The sequence below is a fragment of the Paroedura picta genome, chromosome 10 (genome assembly GCF_049243985.1).
Source record: "Paroedura picta isolate Pp20150507F chromosome 10, Ppicta_v3.0, whole genome shotgun sequence".
NCBI classification, from domain to species: Eukaryota; Metazoa; Chordata; class Lepidosauria; order Squamata; family Gekkonidae; genus Paroedura; species Paroedura picta.
In genome coordinates this window covers 76,563,326-76,587,531 of record NC_135378.1, presented here as the reverse complement: position 1 = coordinate 76,587,531, position 24,206 = coordinate 76,563,326, and the positions used below count along the sequence as shown (strand labels likewise).

Genomic DNA, 24,206 nt, shown 5'->3' with positions numbered 1-24,206 from the left:
CAGTTGGGAAAGTGATACATGTCGTTAATTCAGCGTGATCCCATCTACATTTGCTCAGGCAGTCTAAATAATTCAGACTGTGTAAGAAATAGCCTATGAAGTGATCTTATGATGTAGCCTCAACTAAAATCTTGGTCGGGAACGGACGAGACAGTCCGAAAGCACCTTCCCTTTTGGCACGGCAATCCAAAAAGGTGAAAAATGGTAGAAATAGCTAAAATTATAGAAAATAGTAGATAATTTGTAGAGCCCATCAATAAGAGAATTGTTGCCTTCATTATCTCTTGGACAAGAGATAGAAAATGGAATGCTTTTGATTGTTGAAGGCTTAGTTCGCACATAGCACAAAACCACAGTTTAATTTAACTATGACTACATTGTCTAAGCCCTGACCTGGATTACCCAGGCGAGCCTGATTTTATCAGATCTCAGACACTAAGCAGGGTTGGCCCTGGTTTTGCTTTATTAACCATAGTACTCTGACCTGGATAGCCAGGCTAGCTTGATTGTTGTGGGGCGAGCTTGGCGTTTCCCATAATGAACCCAACATGGGCGTCTTCTCCATATTTGCCTGCATCCTGATGCGCTGTGTTGTGCAATCCATAGTTGGCTATGGCAGGTGAGGGTCCATTACCAAAGACGTAAACTCTCATTCGATGTTCTATAATACATCGGTTGTGCTGGTCATCACTGAACCACAAGAAGCGTAAGTAATTGCAATGATCTTCTCTGACCAGGAAGGAGTAGAACATCTGCTTGATGTTGGCCATGATGACTACAGCTTCTTTCCTGAGCAAACTGTTGGTCCGAGCAAACTGTTGGTCAGGTCTGGCCCTGTGAGGAGAACCTTGTTTAGCGAGAGCCCTTGGAACTGTGCGCTGGGGTCAAAGACTACTCTTACTTGACCTGGACCCATTCAGCACAAATTGGATACTGCCCTTTCAAAGTGCTTTTGCAGCTGGATTTTCCTGTGCGGAACAGGGTAATCTACTTCTAAAGTGCATTGAAAGTGCATTATCCAACGTGTGCAGAGTAGGCCCTGGTTTCTGTGGGTGGTAAAGAACGGTAAATACCAATACTCTTCCCCACTTCTCAAGGGTGGTGCAAGTTCTGCATGTTCATTCTGGAGCATCTTGGCCATGTGTCAGATTTTGAAAGCTAAACGGGGTCAACCCTGGTTAGTATTTAGATGGGAGACCACCAAGGAGGTCCAGGGTCACCACCCATAGGTGAACCACTTCTGAATATCTTTTGCTTTGAAAACCTTACAGGGTCATTGTAAGTTGGCTGCAATTTGACGGCAAAATAAATAAAATAAACCAGAGTATGTCTCAGCTAAAATGTTTATAGGAGGGTTTCCTTCTGGCTTGTTTAGAAAAGACTTCCTTTCAGGGTACAGAGAAAGCAGGTTGCCTGCGAGCAGAATCCTGGATTCACAAACTAACCCCAGTTGAAACAAACCGTAGTTTAATGCAACTGAACCAAACTGTATTGTGCTGTACCCTTCACAGCCCATAGACTTGGGGGGGGGGGGGCTTGAGAAGGGGGCTGTCCTGCTTAGGGTTCCATTGGTCCCTGCGGAACTGTTTAAGCTCCATCAGACATTAAGCTGGTATGTGCATGAACCCAGATTTGTGTTGCGCTTGCACCCCTCTCACTTATGTGGAGAATCTCAGTTAGAAACTAACTTTGGATACCTGTCCCTACCTGTCTGGGCCATATGGGTTAACTGCAGCTTCCGCCCCCAACCCAGGATTCTAAGCCTGGATTCAATTTAGGCTTAGAAACCTAGTTTGACCAGGAGGAAAACAAACTCCTGTTAATTCACATGCATGCATTTGCGTAGCAACCAAAGCCATCTGGCATTTTGTGTGGGTGAAAGGAGAGTCGAGGCGTGAGATCCATGTGAGAGCACTGCAACAAATTGGGCTTGTTGCTGGATCAACATCTGTCTCCTTGACGCAATGTCTGGAGACAACTGGCATCTTCTCAAGGTGCTTAATTAAAGGTGAATACCCTTCAAGCAGTTAATATTCTGAACAGCGGTTCATAAGGCAGCCTGGTATAACGTGATCTCTTCAGATCCCAGACTGTAAGCAGGGTTGGTACGTGGATGGGAGACCACCAAATAAGATCCTGCACAGAAAGCTATCAGACAACCTCTTCTGCCTCTCACTTGCCTTGAAAGCCCCTTTTGGGGGTCACCATAAGTCGGTCACGAATTGACGCACTTACGCATGTCGTTTGAACGGGAGAAGAGCACTGTCAGACGGCCAGCCTTGTTGTACAATAAGATTGCCAAGTTTTATTGTCATGTATATCTCATTTACTCTTTCCCTGCTTGAGATAACATAATTCCAAAGGCCTGACCGGAAGCAGAGGACCCTGTTACTGATTTTTTATCCCTCCCATCCTCTCCAGGGAGGATTGTTCGGGATAGCATCCGGGGATCACTCCTCTTTTGTCTTTAGCAGACAGCAAAAGAGGGAAAGATAGGCCTGATGCCCCCCTCCCCCCCCATGAGCTTCATGGCAAACAGAGTCTTGAACTTGGATTTCACGGACCCTCTATGATGCTCTCAGCACTGCTGTGTGCCCTTCTGAGGAAGAATCTTGGTGCCAGAAGCTTCATTAATGCTGCCTCCGAGAGCATGTCTGGACTGTTAACCCAAATTAATTGTACTGTTATGACTTCACCCCCTTCCACCCTGAAGGAAGTGTAGTTCTGTGCTGGGCTAGAGCTCTGAAGGCAGTTTCCATTTCTTGGAGGATGTCTACAAAATCTGATCTCCGCTGACATTTTAATAACGCACTGTCAGGCCAACTGACCCTGGGAGAAAACAGAACGTGGGATTAATTTTCGTTAAGGAAAGCTGGTTGACCGAGGCTGGTTTGTTTGTTTGTTTCTTTAGCAGGGCTCTTTGCCGGTTGACAAAGCAATTTCCTCTCTGTGCTGCCTAAGTACGTAGGCTAAAGCAGAAAGATGGTGGGTTTTGTTGTCTGTTAAGATGTGGATTTGCTGCTTTCTCCAGAGTATTGCTTGGCTTTCCGAATCCTGCTGTGATACATGGAATGATGACAACCACTGAAAGCTAAAAAATTTGACTGTTAATTCAGATGGCTCAGTGGCACTTCCATTTTCTGACACCATCCTTTGGAAGAGCTGCTGTAGGGGTCAAAAATCAGCTAGGCTTCATGTCCTCCTCAGACATTCAGGACTCTGGACAATTGGTCTGAGGCAGCAGTAACCATTTGGATGTTCTTGAAAGAAGGCAGCATGAACAATGATACAGGACTATATTTTGAGTCCAGTAGCACCTTTAAGACCAGCAAAATTGTATTCAAGTTCACCCTAACCTCACAGGGTATCTGTTGTGGGGAGAGGAAAGGGAAGAGAATTGTAAGACACTTTCCTTCGGATAGAGAAAAGCGGCATATAAAAACCAACTCCTCCTCCTTCTCCTTCTCCTTCACTTTTGTGTGCGCTGAACACTTTGTCAGATAATTAAATGGAAATTGCCAGACCACATATATATTACGAGAAACTCAGTTGTGGATGAGAACACAGCATAATGAAGATATTTACCAGATTCACAGGTTATACAGGAATAACAAACTAAGTTTATAAGGTGTTTTTTGTTTAGGTTCAACGCTGGGTGAAGGAAACATTGCAGAGGAAATAAAACTGTCAAGATCGGTGGGCACTGTCTGACCAAGTATGCTGTGCACATCGAAGCTTACAACCTGAACAAAACTTTGTTGGCCGTAAAGGTCCCACTGGACTCAAAATTCATTCTGCTACTTCAGACCAACACGGCTATCTACTTAAAGCAGGACTATGTATTTCAGGCACCTTTGGAGCGAAGAGGGCTTTTTGTGAGCTGGAGAAAGGGAAACAAGTTTGTACTTGATGGGCATCTTTAGGGTGGCTGGTCTGTAAAAGAGGCACATGGGGATATCTGGATGGGAAAGGCATACATAAACTCAGGCCATTTAGGGTGTTAAAAGTAACAACCAGTACTCCGGCTTGGATGCAGAAGGGCATAGGCAGTCAGTCCAGTGGCACCGATATGGAAGAAGCGCCCTCTCTGCCACGTGGGTGTCCAGCCTGTAGCAAAGGCAGTGGGAGTTCGTGGCACACCTAGAAAGGAGCTTCTGGATCATACTGTCCAGTACTCCTACCTGCCTCATTAGCCTGGTGCTTAATTCCAGGATCTGTACGGCAGAGGCAAAAATAACCCAAGGTTTGTGGTACCATAGGGCTGATTATGTATTTTAGTGTGGATGAATAATATGTAATATTCATATGGCACCGCTGTGGCCTCATTGTACAGTCTGGAGTTGGCGCACACATGCCAAGATAATCCGTCGCTATTACCAAACGAACTGGAGCTTTTCTCTCTTGAAACACAACTTCACAGAGAGTTGTTGCAATAATTAAACCAAAGGGTTATCAGAACACATGGATGGCCATGCCCAGATCACATTATTATGTATTGATTTGACTTTTATTATATATTTATATACCTCCCTCCCCTCGGGGCTCAGGGCGGTTTACAGGAAACTTGGAAATCATAACTCAGGTAAAAACATTGGTCAATAACAACTGCAGGATTACGACAATAATAACAGTAACTGTGACATTTGGTGATAATGATTTTTCTTAATTAAAATATTAACCGCAACTTTACCAGTTAACTTCTTCTGCCACAATTATTTGATTTATTAATTGCTCCTCTTTGAATCCAATCCAAGATATGTGGATATGTGGAAACATATCCACGATATGTGGAAACACATATTTCCACAGTAGTGTCAAAATCAGAATATAAAACCTATTATAATGAATAATGGTTAAAAACTCTATTCCAGTGCTTCATCTCAGTATATCTGGGTGGCATAGGGGTGTCCCGGGGGGTCTCAAACATTTTGTCTGTGCGTCTTGCCCTCATCTGTATGCCTGGTGGAATAGTACCGTTTTGTAGACCCTGCGAAACTTTGATAATTATTTGTCTCTAACATATTTGACCAGACTGGGGCCAGCGTTGAAAAGGCCCCGGCGCTGGTTGAGGCCAGGCGCACTTCTTTAGGGCTAGGGACCATTCACATTTGTAGATCTTAGAGTTTGTCTGGGGGCATATTGGGAGAGGCGGTCCCTTAGAGCAGTGGTCCCCAACCTGCGGGCCGCGGCCCGGCACCGGGCCGCAAAGGCCATGGCGCCGGGCCGCGGCTCCCTCTCCCCGCCCCTCCCCCCCCCGCAGTAAAAAACTTCCCAGGCCGCAAGCTTGCAGCCCGGGAAGCTACTTACTGCGGGAGGGCGGGGAGAGGGAATCAGGGCCGGGCCGCGCCCGCGCGGCCCGAGGGTGCGGCCCGATCCACGGGTGCGGCCCGCGGGCGCGGCCGGGCGCGGCTCGATCCGCGGGCGCGGCCGGGCGCGGCCCGATCCGCGGGTGCGGTCCGCGGGCGCGGCCGGGCGCGGCCCGATCCGCGGGCGTGGCCGGGCGCGGCCCGATCCGCGGGTGCGGTCCGCGGGCGCGGCCGGGCGCGGCCCGATCCGCGGGCGCGGCCGGAAGCGTGGGCGTGGCCTGCGCGGTCCCTGCGGGCGCGGCCCAATGCCCTGCCGGTCCCCAGCCTAATAAAGGTTGGGGACCACTGCCTTAGAGCCCAAGGCCTTAAAGGGACTGAAGGTGGATTGTTCACTGTTGCTGTATCATCCAGATTTGATTCAGCTTCCTTGGCATTTAGAATAAATCTTCCAGCTTGTGTTTGTGCAGTAGCTTTTGGCCCTTTTCAAAATGTTGGTATGTATCTCTTAAATCTCTGAAGACTAATCTATCCCAGTCCTCAGGGATTTTTCCCCACGTTGACCGTTTACGCACTGGAGGTTTCATGCCGGGCTGCAGACTGGAGTTTTAGTCGTGGCAGGTTGCCCCACCTCTTCCTGTACCTACATGGGGGAGCATTTGGCCCCCTGCCCCTCAACTGCCCCCGATTTGTGCTCCTGCACAGGAGCTGGGGCAGTGAAGTTCCCAGTGCATAAACGGTGATTAGGAGGAAAACTACTTCTTGTCCCCTCTTGAGTGTGGATATAATTCGACAGGCAGTAACTTTGCTTGGTGGCATCGTGTCCAGTTAACTACAGCTGGTGCCTTATTCATTGATAAATTTCGCCCTTTCTTTTTCCCTCAGGAAACAATCCAGCTAGATGACTCGCTAAAAGAAGAGCATGATGTTATGTTGGGGATATTGGTCTTTTGGACTTCCTGGGGCAGGCAACAGACTCCAGGCGATAATCGCTGAGCCTCAGAGCTGCGGATTCATTCATGAAAAGAATGTCAAAGAAGTAGCGTGTGGTGGAAACCATTCTGTTTTCCTGCTGGAGGATGGGCAGGTCTACACATGTGGCTTAAACTCCAAAGGGCAACTAGGCCACGAGAGGGAGGGCAACAAGCCAGGTAAGTCTGCTCTTAGTCTTGGGAAGCTGCGGGTGACAGAAAGTGCAGAGTTAGCAGCATCTAAGGCAGCCTTTCTCAACCAGAATTTTGTGAAACCCTGGGGTTTCTTGATGGCCCTGGGAGGATTTCCTGAATGAGAATTAAAAAAAAAATTAAAAAAAATTTTTTGAACATATATTGGGTGATATGACCATATGTGGTCATCTCATCCTGCCCTCCCCTCCCAAAATGGCCAATATTGGAATTGAAGGGGGTGGGAAGAGGAGGGGCCCCAGGTGGGCATGTACAAGGCTTTGCTTCCCAAGCATATTCTGCACAGTTGTGCCACTCCTGGGGTTTCTCGTAGCCAGAATAATCTTTCTGCGCGTTCCCAATGGTAAAAAAGTTGAGAAAGGCTGGTCTAAGGCAGGAGGTTGTGAGTTTTTATCCTGAGTGGTCAACTGGCTAGTGGAATTTCTTTACTCAGCAGCTTCTTCTTCCTGATATGGGAATCTCTGTTGAAGCAGATCTATTTTCAGGATTATCTTGTTTTTAATACTGAGAAACTTGCTTTGAAACTTGAAATTAGGATTGTTCCATATGCTTAGACTGGCTGCATGTAGACAAGCCAAACAAATTGCAATTTCCACAACATCATGTCCAAAGAAGAAGAAGAAGAGTTGGTTCTTATATGCCGCTTTTCCCTAACTGAAGGAGGCTCAAAGCGGCTTACAGTCGCCTTCCCATTCCTCCCTCCATAACAGACACCCTGTGGGGTGGGTGAGGCTGAGAGAGCCCTGATATTCCTGCTCGGTCAGTTTTATCAGTGCCGTGGCGAGCCCAAGGTCACCCAGCTGGCTGCATGTGGGGGAGCGCAGAATCGAACCTGGCATGCCAGATTAGAAGTCCGCACTCCTAACCACTACACCAAACTGGCTTGAAAGCTTGAATAAAACTTTGTTGGTCTTAAAGGTGCTACCGGACTCAAAATTCATTAAATTGCAATTTGTGAAAAGAACAGTCCTCAGAAGTTCTCCAGCTTGCATGCTCCTTTCCCTTCTTCCTCCCCTGATGTATGCCTGGCAGAGATTCAAACGAGGGGAAACAACTAACTGCATGCATAGTCTCCATGCTTACAAGTCAGTGATCCGTGGAGGCAAAGGTTTGTGGCATGCCTACTCAGGTCCACTCCTGCTCTTTGCCATCTGATAGAATGTTGTTGTGTAGATTGTCAGCAGGCAGGTAGCTGTGCAACAATTCTGTATTTTTTGGCAAAATGGAAATCTGATTGTTTCTTCCTTCCTTTCCCTTTTTCCTTCCAAGGTGACACAGGAGGTAATTTGAGCAGAGCCCCAGGGTTCTGGTCTGCTCACAGCTGCCTTTTCCTCTGGCACGAGGAACCTTCTGCTAATGGCATCTTCTTCCGTCAGCAGAAGACTCCCTGGGCCGGAGGAAAAATGCCATCGTTAGCAGAATGGATCCCCCAGGATCCAGGCCTACATAGTGAAGCAGAAATGTGAAAGCTTCAGGAACCCAGTGTCCACCTTGGCTCCTTAAACGAAGCTGATTAGTCGTATTTTGAGCATTTTTCTCAGGTTAGCATCAAGCTCAGTTTGGTTCAGTTTATTCTCCCCACCCCATAATGATTGTTGATGCTTGTGGATCTTGAGAGATTTTCTCATTCTGTTTCTGTGCATATGAGATTTTTGTGGTGGTTATTCTGTTTGGGGGAGGGGATAGGATAAGAAAAAACTTTGCTTAGGAAGTTGCGGGGAAAACCAGAGATGTAGATTGGCAGCCCTTCACAGTCTTTGCATATAATCCCACCCAAATTACAAGATCACAAGCAGCTTTACCGGCCTACCTGCTTGTACAACTGAAAACATAAATATGTTAACAACCCTCTGTTAAATAAAATGTCAACAATGTTTTGTCTGTAACAATTCAGTCCCCCCCCCCCACACACACAGTGTTGTTGGCTGAAAAAGTCTTAATAAAGGGGTAGTCAAACTGCGGCCCTCCAGATGTCCATGGACTACAATTCCCATGAGTTCCTGCCAGCGAAGGCTGGCAGGGGCTCATGGGAATTGTAGTCCATGGACATCTGGAGGGCCGCAGTTTGACTACCCCTGTCTTAATAAATGATATATCCCATCATATCTCTTGTAGTACAGTCGATGAGGCCATAAGGATATCTTCACCTGCCTACTCAGGGCCACCAGAGACTCGGGGGACAAAATTCAGAAGGGGGGGGCTCACCATCATCTTGAGAGACCCTGAGGGGAGGCGAGCTCTCCAGCAGCTGCCACGGTAGAGTTTGGACTTCCCTGGAAGGCTTCTGCTCTACCCTTTCTGCAATGCTGGCAGGGGCTCATGGGAATTGTAGTCCATGGAAATCTGGAGGGCCGCAGTTTGACTGCCCCTGTCTTAGACGTTCAGTGTTCATTTTGCTTCATTCATTTTAGTAGGAGACTTAATGGTCAAGTCCTATGCAGAGTTGCTGTAGGGTGAGGCTACTGAAATCTGCATGGGATTGCACTCCGTGGCCCTAATGCCCTTGAAAGGAGGCAATCAAAATCAACACACACTGAAGAAGAGCTTGAAACACTGAGTAATTAATCAGTCCTTCATAGGGGTGGTGGCAGTAGGGCATTGTTGTTTGTGATAGCCAAACGGCCTAATTAGGGTTCTTTTGCCCAGCCACAGTTAATCACACTGAGAGAAAAACCTTTTTAATATTTTTTCTGCAGAAGAAATATAGACACAGGGGAGTCTCCGAATCTGTGCAGAGAGCAATAGGATAACATAGTGTTAAATACTCTGTTCTTGGAGGCTGGGAAAGATGATGCCCTTGCAGGATGAGCCAATAGCCGGGGGTCTCTACCTCCCCACTCCACCTTCCGGGAACACCCTACAGTCATTATACCACCTTCCCGGAACTGCTGACAGGTCCAAAAAGCTGTTCGCATGCTTCTCCACTCCCCCCCCCATTTGTTTACATAAGCAGTAGTGACACACTCTTTTTCCATTTCTGTAGCCTTGAGATAAGGACTATCTCAGCTGTAACATAAACTTTGGTTTTATGAGAGAGCTTGCAAAAACTACATTCCAGAGAGAAACAGGCCATTTTCTCTGCCTGTTAAGAACCAAAGACTTGAGCCAGGACAGACCAGGATGTAGAATTATAGCTAATCCCTCATAACTGTATGCTCAGTCGGAAGCTTGCAATTATTTTCTTTACCACCAGGCCATCATTTGCACCATCAGCCTCTGGTAGCCCCTCCGGGGCATGCCATTGTCTTGTTGTTGAGACTTGGAAGCATGGATAGCATGCATATAAGAGTGGTGCTTGATGGTTCACTTTGGAAACTATGGGTGGTGACAGTTTTGTGTACTTTAGGATTTCTCTCTGCTCATTCCCACCCTCGGCATCGAAACTGTGCCCTGGACTACAAAGCAATCTTCTGGATGGCAGCCAAGTCAAGAGGCACGAACACCAGCGTCCCCTCCCAAGGAACTTCACGAATTTTCATTTCTGTGTGTGCCCCTGTTTATTTAAGACAAAGCGCGTGAAGAACGATATAGGCTAGATATCAGGAAACAAATTTTCAGTCAGAGTAGTTCAGCAGTGGAATAGGCTGCCTAAGGAGCTGGTGAGCTCCTCCTCACTGGCAGTCTTCAAGCAAAGGTTGGATACACACTTTTCTTGGATGCTTTAGGATGCTTTGGGCTGATCCTGCGTTGAGCAGGGGGTTGGACTAGATGGCCTGTATGGCCCCTTCCAACTCTATGATTCTATGATTCTAAGAAGCACAAGGGAAATTCACTTACTTCTGGAGATACGGGTGTGAAAAACAAAAAGGACAAACTATCCTGACACAAATCAAAGTCAAGAACCTAAAAAGGTCAAAACTAGGTACTAATATTTATCAAAGGTAAAAAAACCCAAGGCTTATAGCATAGCCTCAGTAAAATCCATGCATACCAATGTCTCCACTGACCAGACTTGCTTTGGCATTACCGCCTTTCTCAATAATCAGACATGGAAATATAAACAGCATGCATGAGTGAATACCTGGAATCGTCACCGTGTTTCATGCAGGGGTGGCCAAACTGCAGATCTCTAGTTATCCATGGACTACAGTTACCATGAGCCCCTGCCAATTGGCCATGCTGGCAGGGGCGCATAATAATTGTAGTCCATGGACATCTGGAGAGCCGCAGCTTGGCCGCCCCTGCAAGATTTATCTAATCTTTGAGTGTCACCTTGATGCCACACTGGTAACGTAGTTTCACTTCTGGTATTTGCTGGAAATGGTGTCACTCTGCTGCCACTTCTCCCCATTCCCGTGTTCCTCCCTCCCCCGGTTGTTTATTGCCAAGCTATCTAGGGCAGGGGTAGTCAAACTGCGGCCCTCCAGATGTCCATGGACTACAATTCCCAGGAGCTTCCTGCCAGCGAATGCTGGCAGGGGGCTCCTGGGAATTGTAGTCCATGGACATCTGGAGGGCCGCAGTTTGACTACCCCTGATCTAGGGCTTCAATTAATGCCTTGGATCCTGCCCAAAGGGAGGGAAAAAACCTCTTAGAGCTGCAGTGGCTCCTTGGGAATCTGACCAGCTTGTTTCCCATCAGTATGGACCAAATGATATTACTTATGCAAGAGGTTTTCAAAGCACTTTCCATCTCTCTGTCCGTACTTTGCTCTCTGCAGTGGTCACCGGCCAAGAGGCCTCCTGTTGCTTTCAGCTGATGTTCCCCTTTTTCTTTCTTTCCACAGAGCAGATTTGCAGTCTAGCAGATGAGCGCATCATCCATGTCGCCTGCGGGGAGGCTCACAGCGTGGCCCTCAGTGACCAAGGCCAGCTCTTTTCCTGGGGCGCGGGGAGTGATGGCCAGCTGGGACTCACTAGTACGGAAGAATCAGTGGCTGTCCCCAGGTAACCAGAACCATGAGCCATAGAATCATAGGATAATAGAGTTGGAAGGGCTTCCTGGGTCATCTATTTAGCTATTTATTTAGATTTTGATACCGCCCGTTTCTTTGCAGCTCTGGGCGGTTTACATCTAGTCCAACCCCCTGCACTATGCAGGTCACTCACAACCTTGTCACTCACCCCCTGTAACCTGCCACCCCCTTAAGCTTTCACAGAATCAGCCTAGGGAATTTTTCCTATCCTTCATCTACCCTGGAGAGCGTCAGATGTTCTTTTTCACAATCACTGAAACAGGTTGTGGGGCCTTAGCGGCTCTGGCCCAGACCCAAAAAGAACCCATTTTTCAGGTCTGCCCGAAACCTTCAGTTTCGGTGTTTTTAGAAAGAGGGGAAAAAACCTCTTTTGTTTCAGCAGGTTTGGGGAGGAACTCAAATTCAAGATGAGGATATGGGAAGATTAGATATTGTTGTATTATTTATGTTTTATTCTATTGATGTTATTGAGGGTAGGTTTTGTATTAAGGATGAAAGTCAGGGAAGACATTTTAGAAGTGAAAAAAAAAAAAGGTCCTCTGGGAAAGTTGAAAGTTGCATTCCCCTGAGGGTTATTTTTTGGTTCCCCAACTTTGTGATAGTGACAATCTACTTTTCTGGTTTGCTGCTATTCTGGTTTTTTATACCAGCCACATTCCCCAAATATGTGTATGCCTACGGGGGGGAAAACCTCACCCTTCTGCATTGCATGGCTGAAGAGACAAGCTCTTTAAATATTGCCCCATCAGTTTGTGTCAGAAACCTCTAGATATTTTAATGTATTTCGTCATCTAAAAGCACCTCAGGGACTGCAGTTTTTAAGAATCCCCAGGATAGATGATGAAAGAGATAGACGTGGTTGTAACATAATATATTTTCAGGCCCCTCCAAGCAATATTCACGATTATACCATCAATGCCACTGGGCAGCACTATTTTTGAATGTAAACGAGATATTTTTGTATCCTCGATATCGAGCTTATTAAACTGTCCTGCTTAAACCTTGCGTTCATAGCAGCACAGGCCCTCGTGAAAATTTGACAGATTCTCTCCAGTTCGGATTATTTTTTTTAAAAAGTCCAATTGCTTTGCGGTTTAGGTTAATCAAGAAGCTGAACCAAGAGACGATCCTGCAGGTCTCCTGTGGCAATTGGCACTGCCTCGCTCTTGCAGCTGGTATTGTACCGTATTCACATGCAATAACAGGTTGAACTCTCAGTGAACTGAGCCCCAAGCTTTATTGAAAGGGATAGCAGAAGGACTTGCAAAAACGCATAGGTTGATCTCAGGCTGGGAAGAGGTATGCAGTCTCTACTTCCCCACAGGAGGCGTTTCGTCTTTTAAGAGGGCCCTTGCAGATAAATCTGTGCGTAGTAAAATTCATGTCTTGGCTTGACTTAAGATTCAGAAACGATTTGCATTTTCAGAAGAATAAAATCAGAGTGCAGCAGCACCTTTAAGACCAACAAAGATTTATTCAAGGCGTGAGCTTTCGAGTGCTTGCACTCGAAAGCTCACGCCTTGAATAAATCTTTGTTGATCTTAAAGGTGCTGCTGCACTCTGATTTTATTGTGCTACTTCAGACCAAGAGGGCTACCCATTTGAATCTAGCTTGCATTTTTAGAATTATCAGTATGTAGCTCTGCTGAGAGAAGACAGCCTCCTCTGTTCAAATGGCAAAAAGGGGAAGGTTCCGGAAGGCCCGTGACCTTCTTTCCAGACCTGCTATTTCTAAGAGGGCCTGATTTGCGGTAACCGCAAGGATTTCTATCCGAGAGCCATTTTGATGTAGTGGTTAGGGATCTGAGAGGATTTGAGAGACCCGGGGTTGAATCCCTACTCTGCCACGAAGTTGCCTGGGTGACTTTGGGGCAATCACTTTCTCTCACAGGGGTGTGGTGAGCATAAAATGGAAGAGAGGAGAGCAAGGTACACAGCGTGGAACTCCTTAGAGGAAGTGCAGGATAAAAATGGACTAAATATGTAAGTAACAAGTAGCCGAAGCACAAAGATGACTTGTCAACAATATGGAAGTGTGAAATTTGTCTTGTACCAATTCAGGATGTCGTCCATCTAGCTCAGTATTGACCGCAGAGGTTCAAGGTTTCTGTCAGGAGGCGGGCCTGTCTTAGTTCGGTTGTCTTTATAACCAAGGGACTGAGGATTGGACCTAGGGCTTCCTGTAGGAAGAGCATCTCTTGTGCCAGTGAACAGGGGTTTCTCCTATGATCAGGCTGGCTGAAGCCATTTGAGTGCTCCAAGGGGGCCGTCTCCAAGCAGGCCTCGCCCACACAGGGCACCTCTCTGGACCGAGGTTTAATAACCACAAAGGCTTTGCATTTATAAAAGCTTCCATCCTTAGGCTGATCTTAGCAGCTGCTCCTCCCTGACTCTCTAATTATGGGGAGGAGAGGAGGGTGGAGATTAATGGCTTCTGTTTGCAGCCTGAAGAATCAGGCCTTTTTAAATGCAGAGGTGTAATCCCTGAATCATTGCTGCCTTATGCATCCCTTAGCAGGATGTGGTGTGAGTACCTGTCTGATCACAGCCGGAGGAAGGGCGGCAGGAAGGGAAGATGTGAAGCAGGAATGGAAAAGGACAGGCTGAAGCCACCTGGGCAGAAACATTGGCCCCTGTTCACATGGCATCCTCAAGCAGTTGCTGGGGTTTGCTGCTGCTGATAATAAGCATTTTTGTACGGCTTCTCCGGAAGGGGTTTTTCCTAACTAGCGGCTTGGAATCTTTTCAACTGGAAGTGCTTGGCCTCGAACCTGGGCCTGTTTACATGCAAGGCACATGCTTTATCAGTCACCTCTGCCTTCTCTCTATAAGGTATAGCCTATTTTGAGCTTTTGAAACGTTTAATGTGTTATCTTGCAAATCCACACAACAACCTTTTAAGGTAGGCCGCACATTATCCGGTATTGTTATAGTTTCCCAGTAGGATTCTCATGTTGCATAGGGGGACCTGAGCCTGAGAGAAAAGTGCCATGATAAATAAATAAATATCTAAAGCTACCTAGTAAATTCATGGCTGAGGTGAGATTTGAAAAGGTCCTTTTGGACTCACGCTCTGAATATTAAAACATACGAATCACCAGGAGAGAAATAATTGGTTCATCCCAGTGTGTTTTTCTGCTCAGTTACGGTTGTCCTTGGAGAGGAGGTTTCACTCTTTTACCAAATGCCATTTCCTTCAGGGAGCTAATAGCATTATCCCTCCCCATTTCAATTAGCAAAGCCATGGGAGGACGGAAAGAGTAAAGGCTTTCTCCCATCTATTTCTTGGCCCCAACCTGAACTAGAGCCTCACATGGCCAAAGCTTGCATTTAAAGCAGCCATTTTTTAACACTGAGAAACCCCTGAAACGTTCTTCAGGTTTGAAGAAACCCCAGAAGCGTAGTAATCGTGCAGAATATGGTCGGGAAGCAGAGCCAGTTTGGTGTAGTGGTTACGAGTGTGGACTTCTAATCTGGCAAGCCGGGTTCAATTCTGCACTCCCCCACATGCAGCCCCTGGTTGACCTTGGGCTCGCCACAGCACTGATCAAGCTGTTCTGACCGGGCAGTGATATCGGGGCTCTCTCAGTCTCACCTCCCTCACAGGGTGTCTGTTGTTGGGAGAGGAAAGGGAAGGCGACTGTAAGCCGCTTTGAGCCTCCTTCGGGTAGAGAAAAGCAGCATGTAAGAACCAACTCCTCCTACTCCTCCTCACCTAATAAATGTTTACCAAATTAAAAAAATAATTAACCGCCGCCTATTCAGGAAATCCTTCCGGGGCCGTCAAAAACCTCCAGGGTTTCACGACAACCTGGTTGAGGACGCCTGTTTCAAAGACTAGCAGAGAACTCCGTTAAATCTGGTTTGGTGATAGTAATGCAGTCAACACAAGCAAAGGTATTTCACCACAGGATTCCCCCCTTTTTCACAGCAGAATGACCTTGTCGAGCGTTGACTTTTCTGATTGCCACTGTTTGTTTTCTGTTTTTTTTCCCCCCCTGCAGATGGACAGTTCTTTGCGTGGGGGCAGAACAATTATGGTCAGCTGGGGCTGGGCAAAGAATTCCCCTCTCAGCCGAGTCCGCAGCGTGTGAAGTCACTCGACGGGATCCCGTTGGCGCAAGTCGCTGCAGGAGGAGCACACAGCTTCGCCCTCTCTCGCTCAGGAGCTGTATTTGGTTGGGGGAAAAATAGCTCAGGACAGCTGGGATTGAGTGACCAACGAGGTATTCTGAGGAGCCACTTGGGGTGGGTGAAATTCTGACTGGAAATGGAGGAGGACTTCCTGTGGAGCAACTTGGGTCTTTTTTCAGAGCCAGCATGGTAGAGTCATGGAGATTAGCGGATGCTAATCTGGAGAAACAGAGTCCAGTGGCACCTTTAAGACCAACAAAGGTTTAATCAAGGCGTGAGCTTTCGAGTGCAAGCCCTCTTCCTCAGACTATGGGAGTTATCATGTAGCTGTGTTTGGGTGCCGTGACACAGTTTACTAATGTAACTGGATTAACTTTTGCTTATATATTCCTACTGTCGCGATGGTCAGTTCATAATCTGAGGAAGAGTGCTTGCACTCGAAAGCTCACGCCTTGAATAAATCTTTGTTGGTCTTAAAGATGCTGCTGGACTCTGATTTTATTGCACTGTAAAAACAGGTTACATTCCCCACTTCTCCGCATGCATCCAGCTATGGACAAACTAGTTCCTGCATGAAAGTGGTTTTTGCAAGTTTAAAATGCTCAGGGGAAGGGACTGGACTAACATCTGGGGAAGGAAACCCCAGAGTCTTGGTGCTCCCACCTATGCAGGCCCTGTCACTATGCCTGCTTAGTAAATCTCTCACAGCACAATGCTGGCAAAGCAGGGCAGAGTAGCACCAAGGCCCTACAGCAGTTGGGCTTCCTGGCAGGTACAAGCATAATCCTCTTGTTTCACCATTCACTGATGATGGTTATATGAACCATGTACAGATTCTGATCACGCTTGACCCTGAACCCATTGGGAATGAAGGCTGAAATTTAATTCTCACCCAGTTGGGCTGCAGTATAACAATTCTGATTGCTTCCTCCATCTCAGTCCTTATAACCATATATTTCCATTGTTTAAATTTAGGAAAAACAGGCTGAAGTCCCAAGAGGAATCACTAGGTGTCAGAGGGAGAGAGGGAGAAATTATTTGGAAATCCCACCACCCCCAAAAAGAAGCCCTTCTTCCAGAATTCTCTTAAGCAGTGAGAGGTTTAAGTAGACTAATTTCTGGGGCTGGCCCTGTTATATAGCACCCCTCCTCCACTCAGGGCCCAGCTGTGTTACACTACTATATATAATATTATTTCTAGTAGAGCCGATGAGAGATTACTTTGAATGCTTTTTAGCTGTTTGATAAAATGTATAGCTCCATAATTTTTTTAATGGGGTTATGTGAAGTTGACGTACTTAAAGCTGCCTTGTGAATCTTGCAGGACTGCACGACAACATCCTTGTGGTACATGCTTTTGTCTTCTCTGTGATGCAGATCGGGAGTCCCCGTGCCACGTGAAGCTCCTGCGGTCTCAAATGGTCGTCTACATTAGCTGCGGAAATGACCACACAGCTGTCCTCACAAAGGTAAAGAGAGACAGAACAGCCAGAATTTCTTGGAGGCACTGATGCTCCTTTAGCTTTCCCCCCATCTGTTTTAGCACCACTCATTTAGAATTGCGTCCTCCCATTTCTCCATATTTCCTTCTTCAGAGATACAGGTATGAAGTTGTTTGTAATAAATAAAATATTAAAAAGTATCTCAAGTGTATGCCCTTCACATACCATTCAGTCAGACAAACAATGACCTGGCCGATGCACACATCAAAGTGTGCTGCTTTAATGGATTATAGCACCAGAGAATGTGTGTGTATGTGTGTGTGCACATGCATGGGTAAAAGGTAAAGGTAAAGGTATCCCCTGTGCAACCACCGAGTCATGTCTGACCCTTGGGGTGACGCCCTCCAGCGTTTTCAGACTCAATACGGGGTGGTTTGCCAGTGCCTTCCCCAGTCATTACCGTTTACCCCCCAGCAAGCTGGGTACTCATTTTACCAACCTCGGAAGGATGGAAGGCTGAGTCAACCTTGAGCCGGCTGCTGGGATTGAACTCCCAGCTTCATGGGCAAAGCTTTCAGACAGATGCCTTACCACTCTGTGCCACAAGAGGCTCACACATGGGTAGGGAAGCACTTATTAAACAGTCTCTTTCAGCCCCCCATCCACAATCAACTCCTTCCACACAGAAAGCTAGCACAATATTTCATGTGTAGATGGAACATAGTATGTACGTGGGGAGAGAACTATGCATGCAACTGGGGATGCCTTTCTGCTGTAGCCATTGGCCTGGTTGATGAGGCAAGCCACATTGTAACCAAAAAAGACTTGCCTTTTCAGCCAAGTGAGCAACTTCTCTTCTCCTGTGTTTATCCTACTTTGTTCACTAGAGCGGAGGCGTGTTCACCTTTGGGGCAGGTTCCTTTGGTCAACTCGGCCATGACTGCTTGAATGATGAGGTGAACCCCCGAAGGGTCCTGGAGCTAATGGGCAGTGAGGTGTCCCAAATCGCTTGTGGTAGGTGAGTGGACTTACTGAGCTGCTTCACCAGTGTGCCGTGTAACCGTGTCATTAGGCCTTGAGTAAAGGAGGAGTTGGAATGCTTGCAGTCTTGAGTGGTCACCATTGGGTCATGTCGCCACTCACTAAGGCGTGCTACATTATATGTTTTCGGTATTCAAGACTGTTCCTAATTTGGCTCATCATTGCTGCTCTTGATTTTTCCCCCCACCACCTCAAACAGTTCCTGTAGCCAAGAGGGTGGATTGTGTGGTGACATCTTCGGGGTCTTCAGATTTAATTAGGATTCAAATGACATACCGCCATCTCATGCCCATTTTAGATTTAGCCACAAAATTAGTAGCTCCTCATCTGAAATTTTCGGCTCTGGGTCCCAATCCTCCCTCCGGTAGATTTGTGGGGATGTGGCAGGGACTGGACGTATTGTGTGTTAAGCAACTGAAGATGAATATCCATCTCCCAACGTTGAGCCCAAGTAAAATAGCCAATTGGTTTTGATGGGGCTCATCCTCAGCCTCATATGGGTGGCTGCTTCTCTTTGGCCTAATTGGATCTGCTGCCTTATTAGGCATGACAGAATGGCAAGCTGAAAGGCTTGACGTTTTTTTTTTCAGCTGTTAGGCCTTTTTTTTTTTTTTTTTTGTCAAAATGTGGGATGCTCCAGGAAAGAGACAAGCAGAGATTTCTTTGCTTTCTGCTGCAGAGCAGCCCTGGACTTCCTTGATGGCTGACCTTGCTTGCTTAGGCTATTCTGGGCTGCTCATGAACAATTAACACAGCCTGAAGGCCTAAGAACAACACAAAACATTCAACAGCTTTAAAAAAAATCATAAAGTTGGCTAGAACTGGCTTTCTCAACCAGGGTTTCCTGACTGCCCTGGAAGGGCTTCCCGAATGGTTGGGAGTTAAATTATGTATTTAAAAAAAATTGTTAAACATTTATTTAGTTATAGGACCATATATGGTCATATTGACCCAATTCCCTACCAAAACGGCCAATGGTGGGCCTGGAGGGGGCGGGAAGGGGAGGGGCCCCAGGTGGGCATGCCCACAGCTCTGCACGATTGCACCACTTCTGGGGCTTCTCAAAGCCTGAAGAATACTTCAGGGGTTTCTCAATAATAAGAAAGTTGATAAAAGCTGAGCTAGAGCTTAATGTAAAAAGCCATTTCAAAGAGTGGGATGGTTGGGAGCTGCAAAGAATAACCAACCAAACCTTTTCCTGCTTGTAAGAAACTGACGTAAAGAGTAAGATATTGCATACCGTCCATGTGCTGAGTGACATTTTGGTTGGGTTGTTGCAGGCAGCACACAGTCGCCTTTGTGCCTTCTTCAGGAGTTATCTATGCATTTGGCTGTGGAGCAAGAGGCCAGCTAGGATCTGGGCACACCTGCAATCTGAAATGGCCCTCCCCAGTAAAGGGCCAGTGGGCAGCCTACAACAAACAACACTTGGGTACAACAGGCAAGTACAGCTGGCCGTGAATGGGCAGTGCTGAGGCACTGGCTCCCGTGTGACTGAAAGCCGGACTGAGCTGACATTAGTCAGGGTGTGACCTGGCCTTTATGTCCTCCTATGGTCCAGATTCATGGCCAGGTCACCCATTTATTTTTGAGGAGTTGCACCTTGCCTTGACAGCTCCAGGCCCACCAAAATGAAGTGACAGAATGCAAAAATCTTACTTTACCATACTTTGAGAAGATGTTTGAAAACGTGCATTTTGTTTTTTACATTCTATTGAGGGGTGATTCTGTTGACTTTTACACCCAGAGACTGTTTTGCGCTTGCGGCTCCCCTCATGAAAACAAGGCTTTCGTAAAGCTGGCACTGCGAGAACTGAATCATTTGAAATGGTCAGTGTGTGTTTTGGCCTCAGAGCTTTTCCTGAAAGGAGGCTGGTCTCTCTGAGGAGGGCTCCCTGTCAGAAGGCAGGCATATTGTAGCAAAGTCAGCCCTCCCCTCCAGTTTGCCTTCCTCAGTTTGATCTTGTGTTTTCTGTCCTCGAAGCAGAGGTATCATTTATGGCAGTGGTCCCCAACCTTTTTATCACCGGGGACCACTCAACGCTTGACAATTTTACTGAGGCCTGGTGTGTGTGGGGGGGTAGTTTACTCCTCTACTCTCAACCACTGCCCTAACGGTCTCTGATCGCTATGGTAATGTTTAAACATCCCTTCAAAATAAGATACAGACACGCCACAACAATGAGCATAAGGAACATTTTATTTTCATGGAAATTTTAACTCATGACAATGACAAATCAATGGGAACCCTGAGCTTGTTTCTCTGCAACGAGATTGTCCCATCTGGGAGTGATGGGAGACAATGACACCCAAAGTGTGTTGTAAAGGCCCGGGGGGGATGAAGTAAAGGCCCGGGGGGGGGGGGGGAGAAGGCGTCCTTCGCGGCCCACCTCCAATTAGTCGACAGACTACATGTGGTCTGCGGCCCACAGGTTGGGGATTGCTAATTTATGGTACTTCTTTAAATTATGCCCTGGCAGTAGCCAGCTTCAAAGCAGATTATCTTATAAAGTATTTGTGATGGCTTGGCCCTTTCTATGGTAACCACTGGCTAACCAATGGAATTTATAGTTGCAATAAGGCCGAACTGTGTTCATAGCCTATTTCCTATTCAGGGTAACCTTTATCTTTTGCCAGGCATCCTGGGACTGGGTGGGATTTGCCAGGATGGGAAGTCCCTTCCTTCCCACACACACTTCTCTTCCTCCTTCAGCCCTGGAGCAGGAAAGGATGTTCTTGGCTTCCAGATTTCTGGGTCTAGGGCAGGGGTAGTCAACCTGGGGTCCTCCAGAGGTCCATGGACTACAATTCCCATGAGCCCCTGCCAGCATTTGCTGGAAGGGGTCATGGGAATTGTAGTCCATGGACCTCTGGAGGACCACAGGTTGACTACCCCTGCCCTAGGGTTTGATTGGAGACAGCCCAGACTGTTCCCCTTACCACCAATGCCCTCTTCCACTGGGGCATGCCCTATTGTACGGCCAAACGTGAAGCATGAAGAATCCAGGCAGAGTGAATGAGGAATTACTAATTTATTAACCAGGTCTTGCAACGGTTAAGTAAATAAGAGAACGTTTATAAAGTTGGGGCAGAATGAATAGAGGGACACTACAACTGCTCAGGGCAAAACTCACACAACACATCTACGCTCTGTCTCCGAGTCTGTTTTATGCAAGAGCCAAAAGGGGTTACTAAAATCTGCTTTTTATAGTTGTGGGTTGGATCCCCCCCTTCCCAGACAGACCTCTTGGGCTGTTCCTGTATCTCAACTGACCCCAGGGAGCAACATCTCAGTGGGCATTTTGAACCAAGGGTGGTGGCAGGGGTGGAGAAATGCCACTCCACTGATGGGAATTCCTTCAGTCAGGAGAGATATTGTACGGGGTCCAACCTCGTGATTCCTAGGAAGCAGGTATGTTTACTGAGCCACTGCTAACGCATATTGTTTTCTTCACAGATCCGTGTAAATATTACATCGTTAAGCATATCTTTTCTGGAGGAGACCAGACGTACGTTCTTTGCTCTGAAAGGGAGGTAATGTGAAGTCCTTCCTTTCATAAAAGGGGGGCTGGGGGTGGAATTCATTCTAGGATGCTGCTGGGGGACTCTAGCCTGTCTTTCCTCTGTGCATGATGAGAGCTTGCTTCCTAAAGAGTCATTGTGTTTAGTGGGATTTCCCAGTCTGGACATTCACCTGCTGCATGCAGTAAAGTCATGAGGGAAGGGCAGTGCATGATGAGGAACGGCAGAAAATGAGTATCTCAGCGTCCCTGGGGGAAAAATTCTTCCCACCCTCCCTTGGGAGAAATTTGGTTCCTGGAACTAGCATGCAACTTCCGTGTAAGTCACCAAGCATTATCCTGCCTGTTTATTTGCAGGTATTTTTGAAGCTGCTTTTTACACAGTTTGGAAGTAGTTAGTCTTAAATACAGTTTTGTGTCACGTATGAATGCACCCACCCTACCCCCAGAGTCACCTGGCAAAAGCACGTCAAAACCAAAACATCTGCCAGAAATCCACCAAACTGTATGATAGACCAGCAAAAGGGATCTTCATGTGACCCTCCTCCTGCCTCTTTCCAAATGCCTGGGGCAATTTTAAAAGATTTATTCAAGGCATGAACTTTCGAGTGACGTCTGACAAAGGGTGCTTGCACTCGAAAGCTCACGCCTTGAATAAATCTTTGTTGGTCTTAAAGGTGCTCCTGGACTCTGATTTTATTGTGCTACTTCAGACCAACATGGCTCCCCATTTGACTCTATCCTCCTGGGGCAATTCTAGTCTTTATTTTGGGGTTTTTAATATTTTTTAAATGTTCAATGAGTTTAAATGTCTATTTTGTGTCTTACTTTTGTATATGCCGATCCATATGGCTGTAATCTGCCCTGAATCTCAGGAGAGAGGGCGGAAAACAAATACAAATATAAATAAAGAAATAAAATGAAATTGTTCCTGCCTTTTGCCTGCCCTTGCTAGTCCCACAGCTCCCTGCTGTTCCTGGCCACTTCCCTGCCTCCACTTCCTTAAAGACATTGTCAGTTCCCTTCTAGCCTCTGGAAAGGAAAAAAGGAACACGAGTGGACTGCTGGCCACCCTAATTGCTTGTGCGTCATGCACAAAGCAGTTTACACCAGCATCATAGTCTCATTTAGTAAGCTGGGGCAATGGTCAGGGGAGGAGGCTGGATGGAGAGAAAGCAAACACCGTCCCCCAGGTTTTCCCAAAGTTCCCCCATTTACTATCCAGCCTATCTAAGTTAGCATTTACAGCAGTTGTTGTTGTTGTTGCTGCTGCTGCTATGATTACGATTATGATTACTACTATTACTATTACTACTGCTACTATTACTATTACTATTACTATTGACTGCTCCTCTCTGCAAGCGTGCTTGGGCCGGTTTGCGAAATAATTAAAACATTCATAATCAAAATGTAAAACATCCCACGATTAAAACTCCCAACCCAGAAGCTCTTATATCTTGGAGAGGGTGTTTGCCTATGTGAACCTAGCAGCGCTTGGAGTTTTATTGCACATAGCAGGAAATCAGACTTAAATGACCTTCATGTAGGGGAGCTGCCCGGAAACATCACAAAATCCGCACTGAATCTTCACGCTCAGCGAGAATGCATGCCAAAGAGGCAAGAAAACATTATGGGAGAAGTTCGGGATGGAATTATGGAACTGTTTTGCCATCTGTCATCATCTCTCTCTGAATATTATGAACTATGTCTTCTTACAGAAAACTGTGCCTGCTGATGATTTCCGAGCCATAAATCAAAGTGACTACACCTGTTCAATTAATGATGAAACAATTGACATGTGGAGACACAAGTTGTCAGAGAGGAACAATCCCAATTCAGTAAAGTACGGTGGTTGTTTCTGTTCTGTATTTCTAAGAGGGGGAGTGGCCAAAGGTAATGGGTTGAATCCCATGGTTCTGTTCTGCTAACACAGGGACTACAATTCCCATGAGACCCTGCCAGCAAACACTGGACATCTGGAGGGCCACAGTTCACCCACCCCTGCCCCAGATTATTTAAAAAAGAGTCTTCCAGGATCTCGGGATTACATTTTAAGAGATGCCGTGGGAATTCCAGATTTCTTTGAAGGATGCATTTGCTGGCAGGGGTTCATGGGAATTGTAGTCCATGGACATCTGGAGGGCCGCAGTTCGACTACCCCTGCGCTAACTAGTCCTCTGCTATGCTGAAGAATCTTATGGTAATTTCTTGCATAGAAACAATTGGCGGACAAGACACACATGTGCAGCAGGTATTCAAGAGATCTAAACAGAGCAGTATGATTTGGGGGGTTGAATGTGCCATCATGTCACAGCTAACTTGATGGCAACTCTGCAGCGTTTTCCAGGCCAGAGACGCTTGGAGGTGGTTTCTTCTTGCCCACCTCTGTATCACAACCCTGATATTCCTTGGTGGTCTCCCTTCCAAACACTGAGAGATTGGGATGTGGGTGTCCTGCATGATGCGGCGGGGTTGGACTAGATGACCCATGAGGTCCCTTCCAACACAGAATAATATTCTATGATTCTAGGGTTGACCCTGCTTAGCTTCCGACAAGATCAGGCTGGCCTGGGTGATACATTGAAGCTGCTTTGCACAGCTTGCGCATGGCTGTTACATTTTCAGCCATACTTCCCCACTCTCATTCACAACAGTTTTGCCTAAA

General features: G+C 46.7%; 1 protein-coding gene across 6 annotated transcripts in view; it reads left to right on the top strand.

Annotated features, from left to right (window-relative positions):
* The window catches only part of HERC3 (HECT and RLD domain containing E3 ubiquitin protein ligase 3), a 54,230-nt gene that overhangs the window by 10,402 nt on the left and 19,622 nt on the right, over nt 1–24,206 (top strand). For all 6 annotated transcript variants that reach the window (XR_013224936.1, XR_013224935.1, XM_077300906.1 and 3 more), the window contains exons 3-11: nt 6,189–6,454; nt 11,215–11,374; nt 12,502–12,578; nt 15,408–15,629; nt 16,915–17,006; nt 17,867–17,997; nt 19,301–19,461; nt 21,478–21,554; nt 23,260–23,384. Coding sequence is in view for 4 of the 6 variants with exons in the window: in XM_077300906.1 (XP_077157021.1) it covers nt 6,226–6,454; nt 11,215–11,374; nt 12,502–12,578; nt 15,408–15,629; nt 16,915–17,006; nt 17,867–17,997; nt 19,301–19,461; nt 21,478–21,554; nt 23,260–23,384 (1,274 nt within the window). In the remaining 2 variants the exon portion in view is untranslated. The remainder of the gene's footprint in view (nt 1–6,188; nt 6,455–11,214; nt 11,375–12,501; nt 12,579–15,407; nt 15,630–16,914; nt 17,007–17,866; nt 17,998–19,300; nt 19,462–21,477; nt 21,555–23,259; nt 23,385–24,206) is intronic.